This window comes from Myiozetetes cayanensis, unplaced genomic scaffold (assembly GCF_022539395.1).
Source record: "Myiozetetes cayanensis isolate MyiCay16 unplaced genomic scaffold, myiCay2020 scf6-25, whole genome shotgun sequence".
Classification (NCBI taxonomy): Eukaryota; Metazoa; Chordata; class Aves; order Passeriformes; family Tyrannidae; genus Myiozetetes; species Myiozetetes cayanensis.
Genome location: NW_026087853.1, coordinates 10,611,522 through 10,627,245, shown reverse-complemented (window position 1 = coordinate 10,627,245; position 15,724 = coordinate 10,611,522). Strand labels below are relative to the sequence as shown.

The window sequence follows — 15,724 nt, the reverse complement described above, 5'->3', positions numbered from 1 at the left end:
CACATCTCTTGGTCAGCTACACTAGCTACTCCACAGCCTTGAAGGCAGCAAAGTGGGAACTGTCTGCTGAGCAAAGGCTGCTCTGTGCAGTGAATGAGGCACTCATGTTACTGACACCCAAAACAGTGGTTGGCAGAGCCTCCCTCCACTCTTCCCTTGTGCCTGTGGGCCTCACAAGGCTTACACCCAGCATAACCCTGCTCCTCCATACTTCTAACAAATGAGCCCAAAAGGAACCCCAAGAGTTGCTGAGAGGAGTTATTACATTGCACATTTCACGAACAATCGCCTTCTCCTTTTCACTTAGGTCTTCTTCATAGTTGTCTTGCATTTGCCTGTCCAGATTTTCATGGACCTCAAGGACCTACAAAAAAACAATATTAAAAAAGCATTAGAATCCTCAAATGATCATCTGTGTCCCTGAGAACATCACTAACAAGTATTTAAACTGTCAGGATTCACAAAGCCTCAAGAAGAACAAAGACGAGCATGACACCAAGCTTGGTACCTCCATCCTCCCTGTTCCCCTGTGATGTCCTGCCTTTGTCCCACCACCTGCATGTTGTGGTTCCTGCCACAGTCCTGGGGGACCATGTGACAATTGGCAGCAAGTTGCCTGTGTCCACAAGCACATCTCTTCCAGGAAGGCTGGTGGTAGCCCCACCTTCCAGGCAGCCTCCCAACAAGGCAGCCCCCAGCAGTTTGTGCTCCCTCCTTCCCTGTCTTTCACAGGAGTAGGGCTACTCCACTCCCTCCTCCTAATCCAAGTCATGGGGCAACTGCAGTCAGCCCAGGCCAGCAGCCTTTAGACCTAACAGTGTTTTGGCTTTCAGGGAATGAAGGGAACAGAGGTTTGTACCACTGAAAAGACCACTGCAGCTGAAATGTGTGGTCTCCAATCAGCCATGAATTTGCAGATCTTAAACAGACATGGCCAATTTCACTCACCTTTTGGCTAAAAACTGTTTTTAACTCAGTTTCTCAAGGAAACCCCCAGAAGGCCCACAGTGACAGCAAGAATTGGGCTGTTATCATAGAACCCTGGGACCCAGAGATGCCTATGTGATTCACAGCTCTTTCCCACTCCTTCTTTGAACTGGTTGCAGCCAGGCTGTGAAGGGGATGGAAACAGGTACGACAGGTGTAGTTGTATGCATAAATATTCCTATACCTCCTAGGGAAGTACAGAGCTAGCTGCAGTGCTAGGGTGGTTTCACCCTTTGCTGAGGTGTACAGCAAGGGCTTCTCCATTAAATGGGATAGCAGGGTAGATTATCCCCTGGTCTGCTTCAGCACAGCAATCCTGCTGTACTGGAACTGTGCTACAGACAAAAATAGGTCATTCTCCTAGGGCCCTTAACCTACTTGGGACCAATCTTTGCACATATAAGAATTATCCACATCCTTTCCAAGAGGAGAGGAAGGGCAAGAGGGATGCAAAAAGCATGTTCGTGCTGACAAAGGGAGCATCTATTTTTTGCTAAAGAGGAGGGAATTAATTATTGATCCAGCTGGACTCACACATTGAACTTGCTTGTCTGGAGTCTGTGTGCTTCCAGTGCTGGCTGCAAAGCCAGCAGCCTGCAGAATCACATCCTGGCATGGAGCTCCAGGGCTGCCTGGCTGGCAGCTCAGCACCGGCTGTGCCCACAGGGCAAGCGTCAAGGACAGCCATGTCTAGGTTAGTTAAAGATCACATCAGCTCCAGCCTCTGCTTCACACAGCCATCCATCTTACAGGCACAGGAGTCTCAGTGGACTAAAATAAATGGGTTTTCTACAACTTGTGCTTCAACTAAAGTCAAACTCTTTAGTCCAGGAGGTGTGAAAAGGTGGCACAGGATATTTCTTTCAGTGGAAATGTCTTTTAATAGTGTTAACCAGACAGAGCTGGAGCTGAAAGTTGGTCAGATGGAAGTTATGTTTGTATTTAATTTCTGAATCTCATTTACTCTGGAAACCATCCTGCTTCCCAGGCCCACCCCATGTCTGGGTAGGCACTCTGTAAAGATGTGTTAGTATCTTGGGTACTGGAAAAGGGGATTCAGGGTGATAAAATTCAGCAGCCTACCCTGGAAAGGCATGTTGGAAGAAAATGCACTCTGAAGACTGAAATCACCTCCTGAAGGAAGACAGGAAGGCCTTTCCTTAGTGCTGACCTAGCCCCAGCCATTCTTAGATCCTGCTAGGCGCCTCTTGGGCTGCTTAAAAGGACCAGGTTAATGTTCCTCCAGTTACACCACTGGGGACTACAGACATACCTTCACATCAGCTGTCTATGGCTCAGCTAAAGTTCAAGGACTGTGCATTCAGTGTGGCTTTAAGAAACTGGGGTACATCCTCCTGTGTTTTTTTGATGCTTCCCAACCCAGGGAACTTCCTGAAGACAACCCACACCTTGCTCTCAATGGGCACGCTGGTTCCTCTAGCTTTCTCCTTGCCAATATATAAAATAAAGAACACCTCAGGTGTTCTTTGTGACTGCACTGACCTCTGTTACCAAGGCAGCGTCACCTCAAAATCACCCAGTCCATCACATCCACCTCCTTTCTAACTTTTCCACTCTGTACTGGCCCCACATGGCCAAAATATAAACATATTTTAAAAACAAACCAACAATCAAAAAAACACCACCAAAGAGTCCGAATGACCGTCGCAGCACATTGGAAGAGGAGCTGAAACTTAAGGTACTCATTTCTGCAACAAAAGGCACTCTTGGATTGAGGAATGCTTTCCAAAAGGCGCAAACCTCAGCTGACTTTGTTGATTCATAAGTTAACTGAACAAAGCACCGGGAAACACAGCATCCTACTTCAACAGTGGAACAGTCCATATGACCTGCTAGGATTAGCCTTCCTAGTTTTGGAAGTCTATATCCTACCTTACCCCCGATTAGTGGGAGCGATGATCACCTGCTTAATGGCTCTGTGAGCATGGAAGAGGTCCAGGCTGCTGCTGTGGGGGCAGATGGGTTATAGGCTAAATGTCGTTCTCTTACGTTTGTCTCCTCCTCACTTCCCCATGTCTTTAGCAGGTTTGCTCAGTTCCTAAGAAAAGTGCTTTGATGTTCAGTGAGATACTGAGCTGTAGCATATGTACCTTTTATTCTTGTTAGCAAAAACAGCTGTTAGAAGTGCCAACCTGTCATCTTGCTCCTTATTTAGTAGATGCAAACAAACAAAACTATTTCAGAAGCAAAAATAAAGAAGACCTTAAACATGTTCAAGGAAGAACTTATGCTAGATTGCAGGCAATGCTTCAGCCACATAGATAGCATTCAGCTGCCAGAAAACCCCAAGGAAAAAGCCTAGGGGACATCACATAGGTGGGTGCAGACAGAGGCAATCCAGAAGCCCTGCAGATCCATGTGGAGTGCACAGTCCCTCAGTGACCTTTGTGTGGGCTCAGAGCCGCGTCCTGGTGGCCACATCACTTCTGGACAGACTTGCATGCAAGCATCCCACAAGGCAAGTGAAGCCAACTTCACAGAATCACAAAAGAATAGAATGGTTTGGTATGGATGCCATTCACTAGATCAGGTTGCTCAGGGTCTCCCATCCAGCCTGGCCTTGAACACTTCCAGGGATGAAGCATCCACAACTTCTCTGGACAACCTGTTCCAGTGCTTCACCACCCTGTGAGTAATGAATTTCTTCCCAACATCTAATCTAAACCTGCCCTCTTTCAGTTTAAAACCATTGCCCCTTGTCCTGTCATTATCTGACGGAAAAGTCCCTCTCCCTCTTTTTTTATAAGCCCCCTTCAGGTACTGGAAGGTGCTATAAGGTCTCCCTGGAGCCTTCTCTTCTCCAGGATGAATAACCCAAGCTTCCTCAGCCTGTTTTCATAGGAGAAGAGGTTTATCCCTCTGATCATCTTCGTGGCCCTTCCATCTCTCCTTGCCTCTCCTTACAGTAAGGAGCTAGCCTGCTAGAGCCATAAGGACTTCCCTTCACAACCAAGAAGGGCTTTCTCTAATATCTGATGTGGTATAGCCAAAGCACAAAGTCTCATTTGGAGGCTGCTCTCTTCTCCTCCTCAAGGGAAGGTCATATCACAGGAGGTGAGGGTCTAAGCTAGTATGCTGCATCCAGCTTCCCACATGACAGGGCTGGCACTGGAAAAGCTGCCCAGTTCTGCTGGGTGCAAATAAGACCCACTCCATATGCTCCAGCATGCTCTGGCCATAAAACCAATCTGCAGCTGGAGACCAACATTTCACTGTGCCACAAGGGAGAAGGAGAGATTGAGACCATGACCAGTTTCCTCAGTCTTTTCAGTTTCCAGATAACCCTTGGAAATGGGCCATAGGATGAAAAAGTAACCACCTTCTCATCCCTCCACACTGACCTGCAGGAGAATTTCCTCCTCACTTCAGTTGTGAGAATATTTTTAACCTCAAGCAAGTGAGCAGGACACATCACGTGAGATCATTTATGCCCCATGAGATGTGACTGCTATTTCACCTGCTTCCTGACTCAAGCCATGGCATTTTCCAGGGTATTGAAGACAGACAAATGTACCCCACCGGCCAAATTATGGAATGACAGAGAATTTCATCCAGCCCTTTCTAGGAATCAACAAAGCTCTGAAGTAGAAAGATTAATAATATGTGAAAACAACCAGTCATCCAACTTCATTTCAATTCCTTTATATGAGTCATCGCACCAGACCTTCCAAACTTAATTTTCAGTTTCCAAGAATTTCCTTGTTAATTTCCAATCCTTTCCATAAGCTTATCAAACTGCATCTTAAAACCATTTATGTTTCTTGCCCTTACTAATAATTTCAGTCCTGTAATTCCTAAAGCAAATAGGAATCTAATTTCTCCCCAGAATATGATCATAATCAATTTATAAGTATTTGATCTTGTAATTAAAAAACATTATCAATTCTGCTTAATACTATCCCTCACCACCACCTCACCAAATGCAATGAAGAGCAGGAACAGAAAGGTACAAACCCCACAGTTTGGGAAGAAAAAGCCCACAGCAGTAGTCTGGACTGCATCAGGGCTTGGATGACTAAATGTAATTAAAAACAAATTAGTACAAAGTGTCAGAAAAACAAAGGTATCACATGAGTTTGCAACGCTGTGCAAGGCATCAGGCATCAGCATTTTGTTCACCACTGTCGCCTCAGAAACTCAGTTTATGCAGGACTGATGAACAAAAAGGATAACCAACACCTTCAGCATCAGAAGCTTTAGTTGCAGGTTTCCCACCTCCAAAAAATAGCTGTGCATAATGTTGCTTAGCTCTGCAACTATTTGAAGCAATGATTATTCATCATGATCCAGGTGCTGGTTACCAATAATTTGCCTGAGTATTAACTTTCTATTTTCAGTTGTTTCCACAAGAAGAGCACATGCCCAGTTCTGCCACTCAGCTTGTTGCACCAGCTGGCACTGCACTGCCCGGCTGTGGGGGTCTGCACAGCCTTACCTTCATAGCATGCACCACAGCCTCTGGCTTCTGACCAACAGGGACATACCCTGCTGCAGGAGAAGATGCAAGATCAGATGTCATGCGACCCGGTCCCTGTTGAAATAAGAGAAGATATGCTTTAATTCCCTTTGGGTGATTTAAGTGAGGAGGAAGAAAATACCCCAAAAATTTGAGCACTGGCTTGTCTCAAATTCAATCCCTTTCAGCCACCTGCAAAGACAAAAGACACCACTACCCCTTCCTCACAAGTCATTTGATTTAATGCCATTTAAGTGTACCATCACTCAGTCTAGATGTATTCAGGCAGGAGATCACCCTGGTTTAAAGCTGAATTGATTCAAGAAAATGTTTTTTTTCTCCCTTAGGATAACTTTGTACAAGGACAAGATCAAACACTACTCATCCTTCTAGACAAGGGAGCAATGCAAACAAGATGATTTTCCAGCATAAAATGGTCATTTCTAAGAAGCTGCATTTATGAAAGAAACAGTTGGCATAACTTCATTGCTTCTCTGGCAACGTTTTCACATGGACATCAAGTACCAATCTTCAGCTACAGAGAAAATTGTGAAAGCAACCTTAAAACAAGCAGATGTCCAAACCTAATGTTGGCTGGGTTTGTTTCCAAAATGCTGGCCAGTCCTCCTGCATGAAGGGTCCCATTGGGAAAGATGCCGAAATTACATTTTACTAAAGATTTCTGCTGTCCAACCAGCCTTGTAAGCACTTTTCATAGGGCTTTCCTTTTTCTACAGGCATCCAGTTTGGATTATGAGAGACACACAATATCTTTATTCAACGAGATGCACCCTGCCTGTCCCTAATATTTTTGCATTGCTTTGTAGCACTGAGAGAAATCAACAATGAAGTCATTGACCAAACTTGTATTTAGTCTTCACATCCTTTAGGAAACACAAAGAATTATTATACTTGGGGGCCTCTGAAAGCAAATTAGGACGGCAGAGCGGCATGTAGCACCATCCCAGGAATGCTTTCACATACAGCACACGAGACACTCAATTCTCATCTTTTCCCTGTTTAAAAACACAGCATGTTTTATGCTTTGTCTCATCGCTTTGCCTTCTATGCCAAGGCCAGCAAGCTCATTATGCCAGAAGAATCATAGAATAATAGAATCATAGAATAATAGAATCATAGAATGGTTTGAGTTGGAAGCCACCTTAAAGATCATCTAGTTCCATCCCCCCTGCCATAGGCATGGATGCCATTCACTAGATCAGGTTGCTCAGGGCCCCCCATCCAGCCTGGCCTTGAACACTTGCAGGGATGGAGCATCCACAACTTCTCTGGGCAACATGTTCCAGTGCCTCACCACTCTCACAGTAAAGCAGGACCAATGGAGGAGCACTTAATCACCTCTCATTCTTTCAAATGTTTTAAGTTGTAGGGGCCTTTTTACTAATAAAAGTGTTCACGTGCATATATTAAAGATGGGCTAATCCATTAGGCTACAGACAAAAAGGCATGGAGCCTTTCAAGCCCTGTGCTTAACCCACATCATGATCGACAGCCATTTACTCATAATAGCAAACTTCACGAACTGATTTGCTGGTGATACAAGAACTTCCTTCTGAGAGGAAGGCATCTCAGAAAAAGGAAAGTTAGACTTACTAACCCCATAATAATTCTCCAAGGTTACATAACAGACTGAGAAAGCAGAGAGACCCAGAGATGCTCACAGGGTTCTGGACTTGCTGGCAGAGGTTTACAGCTTGTTGGAGCTATGCCCACCTGGGGACATGTCCTCAGCCACCCCATCCACAACGTCACACAGAAAGGGCAGAGGCTGGGGAGGAGCACTGAGGACTGGATCCAGCCAGTCCCCAGCTGCAACTTAAGACTGAAAAACGGGTTAAAAATTTCTCATGAGGCTGGTAAATGCAACAGAGCCCTTCCAGATTCAGCATCTCACAGTGGTCAAAGACACCAATACACGCATAATTACTCCGATTTCATCATGAAAGCTGCTTTCTTTCCATGAATGACCAGAATCATGACAACTGAAAGCAGAATATTCAGGAGTTTGTGGCCATGAATGATACTTCATATGGATCTTCCCCCATGGCCCTCTTCAGAAGTATCACAGGAAATACCAAGCAAAGGTCTAACATCCAATATTTCTTCAGAGTTGAAAGTAATCTGACAAAGTAAAAGGAATTCTGTTGGATACCGCTGCTGACAACATTTTAAATACAGTTTTCTGGCCAAACTAGAGTAGATCACGAGGTCTCCTGTATGACAGGCAGCAGCAGCTACTCCTCACAGAACTGAAGTCACTAATGAGCTACAAAGCACTTCTATGATCGCAATCACTCTCAAAATTATTACAGAATACAAATGAAACCAGAATGATTAAAGAGAAATGTTTTCTAAAGAACTTGATCATACCTAACCAATCACCATACTGATAAGATAAAAGTAATCCTTGCGAGCACAGTGATGCACTGGATATATTGTATCACACAAAGAGCATTCAAAGGGTCACCTTTCTTCTCAGACAAGTGGCTGAAATTACACAAGACCAATCAATTGAGCAGCCCCTGAACACAGGTAGAGGATTTGACTGAAGAGGGGGAAAACAATGTTAAAGAATGAAGGATGCAGCAAAAGAGATAGACCCAAACCTTGCAGTTGGAGTCTAAGTGACAAATTACTTCATTTCTAAAATAGGCATGATCCTTGATCCTTAGCTTGGAAGCCAAAACCCCCAGCCAAATGAAACAGATGTCCAAATTGCTGAGTGCAATCATCAGCAATGGCAAGTGCACCACACAGCCGTGCCACTGCCCGCCGTGCCCCAAGCCACAGAGACCTCGCCACCATGCCAGGCTGTTGCTACAAAAGGCCAAACATGCACCCAAAGAAAACAGGGGAGCAAGCAAGGATCTCACCAACATCTCTGCTCTTTGCAACTGTAGGATGCAACCAGAAAAAGCAACCACCCTGCAAAGTGTGGCTTAATATTTATCACTGCACTTAGTGCTTTTCGTGCAGTGGCACCCTTAGAAAAGGCTCCTTCCAGACACACAAGGAGCTGGCATTCTTTATAGGAGTTGGTGCTTCATTCTCACTGATTTCAGTGTGGTCCAAAAAAAAAAAGCTTCAGCCAGATTCCTATCAGCTTCCTGCACAGTGGCACATATAAAGGAGACCAGAACAGATGGGACTGCAGTCAGCAAGGAAAGAAATGACAACATATTCAGCAGGATGCATGGTCAGCCTTTGGAGGATGGAGGAGAGGGAAACGGGCAGAGTTCACTGATAGTGTCAGCTGAAGGGGAGGAAATGGAAGGAATTGGAGATAAGATCAAGGTTACTATACTGGAAAACTGCCAACACTGGGAGAAGGGAGGGAATGGGAAGAAAGAGGAGGATGTGTATTTTGCCCAGCAGGAAACCAGCTGAGGTGAAATGCAGGGGAGAGGGAACCAGAGGTTGGAGATATGAGATTGGAAGAAAGGCAGGAGGGCAGGGGAAATCTCAAGAAGTCAGCATTAAGGCAGTAGGTGAAATTGCACAGATGGAGGGGATTCCTCATGCCTAAAACAGACACATTTGGAAACTGTGGGTAAGAATTACCAGAGCTGCACCCCAGCACTCTAACTCAGCTAATCTGAAGACATCCATCACTGCAGAAACCCATGCCCTTCCTGTTCCCTATAGCTGACATTTTCACAGCCATGGAAACATAACTGACTCAGCACCCTGACAGACAATAATAGCAAGGTTAATCTGGTTACATCCCAAGAAGAAGAAATTGTCCATACAGGTAAAAAGCAATATTGTGTTTTTTGGGGCCTGCATCACTCCCAGTTTCCTCTCTCTGTCTGGTTTTCTCAAACACACCCTCTTTGTATGGTCATATGGCTTTTCCACTTGCTAGGTTTTCGTAGTGTTTTGTAGCTCAGAGATGGTTCAGTCTTCAACTTCAGACATGTGGCAGAGGCACCACATAATTATATTATATATATAGCACCATATAATATAAACGAATGGTGCTACAAGAAAGCTCAGAAATCACCTAAGAGGATGCCATTGAAATTTATAATAAAGTTGTTGAGAAACAGCATACCATTTTCTGCTTCAGCCACCGCCATAGTCATCCCACCAAAAGAAAGAGTCGCCCAGTGGCGAGATCACCAGTCTAACTAAGGTGGGGGGAGGGGAGGCATCTGGGTTAGGACTCTGAGTTCCAAAGCCCTTGGAGGAAGCACTTGTCTTCCCTATGCACAGGGTTTGTTGATCACTGCACCCCCAAGACCCAAAGACACTTCTCCAAGACACATCTTTAAGAAGCAAAAGTCCCAGGGAAGCAGAGGCTGTGGAGCCCTGTGTGACCCATCCGATGCTTCTTTGGCAAGTTGGTGCTTCTGTTTCTCTGCAGATCACTGTGGCTGCTCAGAACATTCAAGACTGATGTAGCATGGGTCTCTGATGAATTCAGCCCTGGAAACAACAGCCCTGTCTCTGCTGCCAGGATGGTTCTATGACTGCAGTGTCCTGAGAGAATCCTGGTGAAGCTTTTTTACATCTCTCATGGAAGGCCAGTGCCAAGTACCCCCATATCCAGGCCCCCTCGCACTGGGGAAACAGCAACAAGAGCTATTCCTTTGGCCTCTCTGTGCAGAGCAGTACTGAAGCACCACTGAACACATTCCCCTTTCAGCCCTTGCCTGTTCCTCCATTTCAAGTACATCAGTGCCAGATATTTGCTGGTATCAGTGATGGCACCAATGCACTTCTCAGAGCTTACTGTTCCCACATGCCATCAGTCCCCTTGCCATTCCACCAACCCCATATTGTGCACGTCCAAACCACAAATCCACTAGAGGAGCTAAATTCTGTTCAAGATCCTCCTAGAAACCTCTCACTGGAGTCTGCTGCGCTTGTAGTTCAGACTCCAAGTCTGTTAGAAGATTCACAGTCCAGCTGTATCATTGACTAAGAAAAGAGAGAGAACCTCTGCAGACTCTCATGCCAGAGCATCCTTGAAGCAGTATAATACACACAGGGTATGATACACAGGGTATAAGTTCCCCAGTTCTCTATTGGAAGAATGATGCTTGATCCACTGACAGTCTCCAATCCACAGCAGAAAACAAAGCAAATCAAACTAGCCCCATTCACTCACTGCACTAGCCAAGAACCCAAAGATCATCAGCAAAGCAACAGTGCTAACGCTAGAAAGGAAATCCAAAGACCACAAATACTGCCAATGATCCTTTTTTGTCTGACACCAAACAATGAAGAGCAGAGGCCTCAACTTGCAGCTGCTGGAAAACGTCTTGCTGTACCAAGCCACAGTGTCATTACCAGTGTCTAAGACCAAGCTGCCTAATGAGTCCTTGCTGGCTCTATCTGGTTGCATGGGATATGGTCCAGCACAGATGTGACAAGCACTGCCATCAATACTCCCTATGTGTCTGGAGAAATAAAATTAACAAGACTCTCTGTAATAGGGCACACTGCGAAGTCCCGATAATGACACACCTCCACAGAGGTAAAGTAAGGCTTAATAACAGTGGGAATGCTTTGGAACCCAAGAAGAAAAGAGCCTAACTAGGGACAACAGGTGTCTGCTCTTTTAGAGGTTTTGAATTGGAAACCTAAAAAAGAACAAAGAAATTGCGATAAACAGTTTCTCCTTGATTCCTCCAGGGACCTGAAAAGACGTGAGACCTTGGTCCTGCCATCAGTTTTCAATCTCTTTCTGCTCAATTATATCCTATCTTTTAATGGCACCGTCTCCTACCTCAGCTCCAAGAGAGCTATTCTTGATCTGCAGAAAGGCTGCAAAAGACTAAGTTTCAAAACCCAGAGGAGAACATCATGCTGATTTTACTTCAGCTAACAGGCACAGCCCAGGTACTGAGGATGCTTCAGACCAACGTGGAGCATACAAGCAAACATTAATGCTTCTGAACCTCACATCATCTCATTGCCTTCTATGAATGTTTGTCTACCATTTCAAAAACCAAGCAGATATTTAGAATTTAAACCTGATCAAATAAGCCACACTTTTCTAATGGCATACCTCAGACAACATTAAAGCTTAATGGAGTCATATCAGACACTGTGAAGTTTTTATTGCCAAGACAGAACACAGAAAATTACGTTACATAAGGCACTGCCAGACAACTCACAATAAAATTCACAGGCACATCTATCTCACAGTGGCTTTGCTTGCAGCCTGCTTACCCAGGTTTGAATTATACTTGGACCCTTCCTTAGCACCTGTCATCACCCAGGTGTTTTACATAAATAAAAATGTCAATGCCACTCTGCAAATTAGGAACTGTTAAGGGACAAGCAGGAGGCAGTAACATGCCAACAGTTCATGGAAAGTGGGTGGCGGAACTGGATAGTACCATGGAAAGGTGCCATGTCTGGCACCCAATTCCCAGTGTGCTGATAGAATGGGGGGCCCAGCACATTTTGTTTTTGTGAATGGTGCATGTGGCTACAAGTTTAAGGAAGCACCTGGAGCAGCTCCAGCCAGACATTGCTGGGGGCAGATGGAAAAATCTGGCAGCAAAATCAAGGACTGAGAGCACAAGGCCACTCTGGCATGGGAGAAGGGAACACAGGGAATGCACCAAAACCCTGAAGCACAATGTCCCTATCAGAAAAGCAGCACAGGCAGCACCAAGGGCAAGCACTGGGCTCACACAGACTGATGGTCCATTCAGAAAGAGGTATCTCCCTTCACACAGAGATGAGTGGCATTTCTGGGCAGTCACAAACAAAAAATATCTCCTGTTACCACCAGCCTGAGACATTCCCTGGGCCCCACAAAGGCAGATCAGACCCTCTCATTGTTTTGCAGCCTGGGCCACATTTCCTGTCCTCTGTTCCCTTGCAGCTGCAGAGGGTTGATGTCTGAAACAAAGCGCCGGTGCCGCGCGGCGCTGAAGCGTGACATGACTCTGGGCTGACATTTTGCCCTCCCTTCCTTCAGAGTCCTTTCCCTCCCTGCTGCATCTTCTCATGCCTGTGGCAGCTCTGCCATTGCCACCACGAGTGGTGCTCCTGAAGGGGTCCAGCTCCTCTCACAATCCTGGAGGGACAAGGCTCCCTGATGGCACCGTGGCAGCAGCCCCAGGGCTCCTTGCTGGCTACAAGAAGATTTCCTGGAGGCACAAAGAAGGGTCGGCTCCTCTGCAAATCACACCATGCAAACCACAGCCTTTTTGCCACCCTGCTGCAGATAATGCCAGGCCTCTGATGTCTGAGCATGGGACACCCTCAGCAGAGCCAGGGAGCACCCAGGTCCTTTTTGTGTCCTGTCTGCCTGGCAGATGATCCAAAGCGATGATGACACTCGGTTATTGTTATTCCATGCCTACTGTGCAGAAAGCCTGCCAGCATCCAGCTCAAAACAAACCACCAGCTCCCTTCTTGTGGGCTTAAATGGCTGCACAGCCCTACATTCCCAAAGACACAGTGGGCTGCCTTGCAGCTGCGAGCACTTGACACTGTGCCACCCTGCCACCAGGCACAGGAGAAGAAACATGTGGAAGATCCCACAGACAGCTGCGGCTCCCCAGCACAACACAGGGCCTGGACACCAACGGGAGTGAGTGCAGAGCCATCAGTACTCTGTATTAGCATCTTCCCTATCAAATCAAGGGACTTCGTTGCAGACGCTAATCTCCTTTGGCATTACTTAATTTGCTGCCTTTAATCGCAGAGAGCAGCTGGTCATGTAAACATTCAAATTCCATGAATTAACTGCTGGGTCCACACAGGAGCCAGACAGAGCCAGTCTGCGTGGTTCAGCCACCTCCTCCTGCATCATCATGGTCTTCCTGGCATGCATGCATGTCTACTTAAGTAACAAAAAGGGCTTACATGGCACTTTCTGATTAATAATGAAAAAAATTAACTGTTTCATTGCTTTCTCAGCACAAATATCATGGACACCTGACAAAAGAATAGCCCTTCTCCCCAGCAGGCATGTATGGGATGTGCTAGGGCACCAAAGGGAAAGGAAGATTTCAGGGATTGTCCCAAAAAGAAAACAAAGTCAGGACATTGTTTGCAACTGGATGTCATTACAAACAGGAAGGGTGTCTTTTCTCAGTACCACCCTGACAGAAGATCTCGGCTGCAGGCTTGGGAGAATCTCTGCACAGCTGGTGAGCCAGCTTCCTCCAGCAGTGGTAAGGGAGAGGAGGGTGGTCACTGTATGGGCTGGTAGCAGCCCTGGGGAGCTGGGATGGGTGTACACTGGTAAAAGGTCCCACCAGCAGCTTCAGCCACCCCCTCAGACTGTGCAATTTTTACCAACACGACATATTCAGAGCAGTTTCAGTCCATAACTACCTGACACAAGTGAACAGGACAAGAACAGGTCTATCTGGACAGAGCAAGCCCACACTGTACCAGCAGACGAGTGCACTAACTCTGACTGACTCACAGGGGCACTGTCAGCGTAAGGATTTTGAGAGGTGCTACTTCTTTTAATAAAAGAACATCAAGCACATTTGTTTTCAGAAGGAACTGGTGGATATTTTTAACATTTTCCTGATTTTGAAGCAAATCTGATTTGGGGATGGCCCAGGTGAAAGCCTCTGGGCGGGCAGAGGATGCATGCAGACACAGGAGGATTCCTGCCCACATCTGTATGACCCCTTCATGTCTCCATTTCAGCCTGGCTGCCCTCCCAGACCTGGGGCAAAGCAAGGGTCTGCTGTGCCCCTGCCTGTTCCTTGACCCATTTCCAGCCCCACACAAATGCATGTGACAAGTGAGCATGAGAACCTACAACAGATCCTCAAAGCAGATGCATTTTTCTTGCCTCCTGTGGATACCTGTAAAGGCAGATTATGGATACAGTCTGTCAGTGCCTCTTTTGCTCATCAAATCCCCTAACTTTGTCTTTGGCAAACTTTATGCAGGTTGGCTGCCATGGGGAAAAAAGCTATCCGCCACTCAGAGCCTCTGGAATAACAGCTGATGAAGGGCAGCTGCCTTCAAAAATGGATCAACTTGTTCTCAGCTGCTAGTAATACACTCTGAAGCTTCCCAATAGCACTCCCCAGCCACAAATCATGACAAACCTTTCATTTTACTTTCCTTTCCACAGCCGCTGTTGCTGCAGCAGCAAATTAGCTGCCTTGAATTTCTCTCTTTGTCTGCTCAATAGCATCCCAGTGGTATCAATGCAGCTGGTGGGAAGGAGCTTCTGCCACATTCCTCAGTCATTGTTTCCCCCTGCCTAAAATGGGAACGTGGCCATCACCGCTGTGGGAAGGTGAGAAACCAGCTTGGGGTCATCCTCCACCTGGCAATGCTCAGCTCACCTGACAGCCACAGGGATGGGGCACAGGGATAGGAGAAGGCAGGGGGACCATCAGAGGCTGGGCACAGGATGGGCTTGGTGGAGCAACAGAAGGGGCTGAAGGCATTTTGAGAGCCACAATGAGATGCTGAAGACACAAAGGCAGTCCTGGGGATGGCAGAGGCACCGAGCAGCCCAGGGATTCCCCATGCCTGGGGACTTCATGCAGCACTGCGAGAGGCTGGGGGCTCCTTGCTGGCAGTGGAAGGGTTCCTGTGCTGTGTTGTGCTGTGCACCTTGAGGCCCTGCTAAGGTCCTCAGTGCACCAGGTGACTCTGCAGGGGCACTGGCACTTAGAGGGTTCCCCTGGCTCTTCTAGGTGCATCTCCTGGACACCACAATGGAACAGTGTGGTGGTCTCTTGCCATTCCAAACTTGATTTTAAAAGTCAGGTTGGCTTTAAGAAGCTGATCCAGTTCATCTTCCTGAGAGGGACAGATTTACTCCCACACAGGTTGAACAGGGACTAGAAGACTAGCTCTGGGTTCCCCAGTGAAACCCAGGACCAAGCTTGGGCCATAGCCATGTCTTCTTGCCTACGTCAGGTTGGTGCAGGAGCCAGCTTGGTCCTTCCTCTGCAGGGGGCTGAGGGAGAGATATCGAGTCACCCTCTCACTTTTCTTCTGCCTTGGCCTTGTATTGAAGAGGATGGAGACCATCATCTTTCCAGCCAAAAGGAAGAGACAGGACAGTCATTGGGGCTGGGGTTTAGCTACTATGTGCCCTCGTATCACCTCTCCTCACCACCACTCTCGCAGGCTCAGCCGCCAGCCAGCGCTTCAGCCAAGGACTCTCGTCATCCCTTCCCACCCCATCTAATGGCTTCTCTTTACACCTACAGACCACAAACATTTGGGTTTGTTTTTGCAATAGCATGTGTGCCATCTGGCACAACGAAAAACGCCTCCCCCGAG

The 15,724-nt window shown here is 46.7% G+C and overlaps 1 protein-coding gene across 1 annotated transcript in view; it reads right to left on the bottom strand.

Moving 5' to 3' along the window:
• Positions 1-15,724, bottom strand: part of CCDC85C (coiled-coil domain containing 85C) — a 109,486-nt gene that overhangs the window by 5,111 nt on the left and 88,651 nt on the right. The window contains 2 exon segments of the mRNA XM_050337271.1: positions 266-364; positions 5,444-5,539. Of these exon segments, the coding sequence (XP_050193228.1) occupies positions 266-364; positions 5,444-5,539 (195 nt within the window).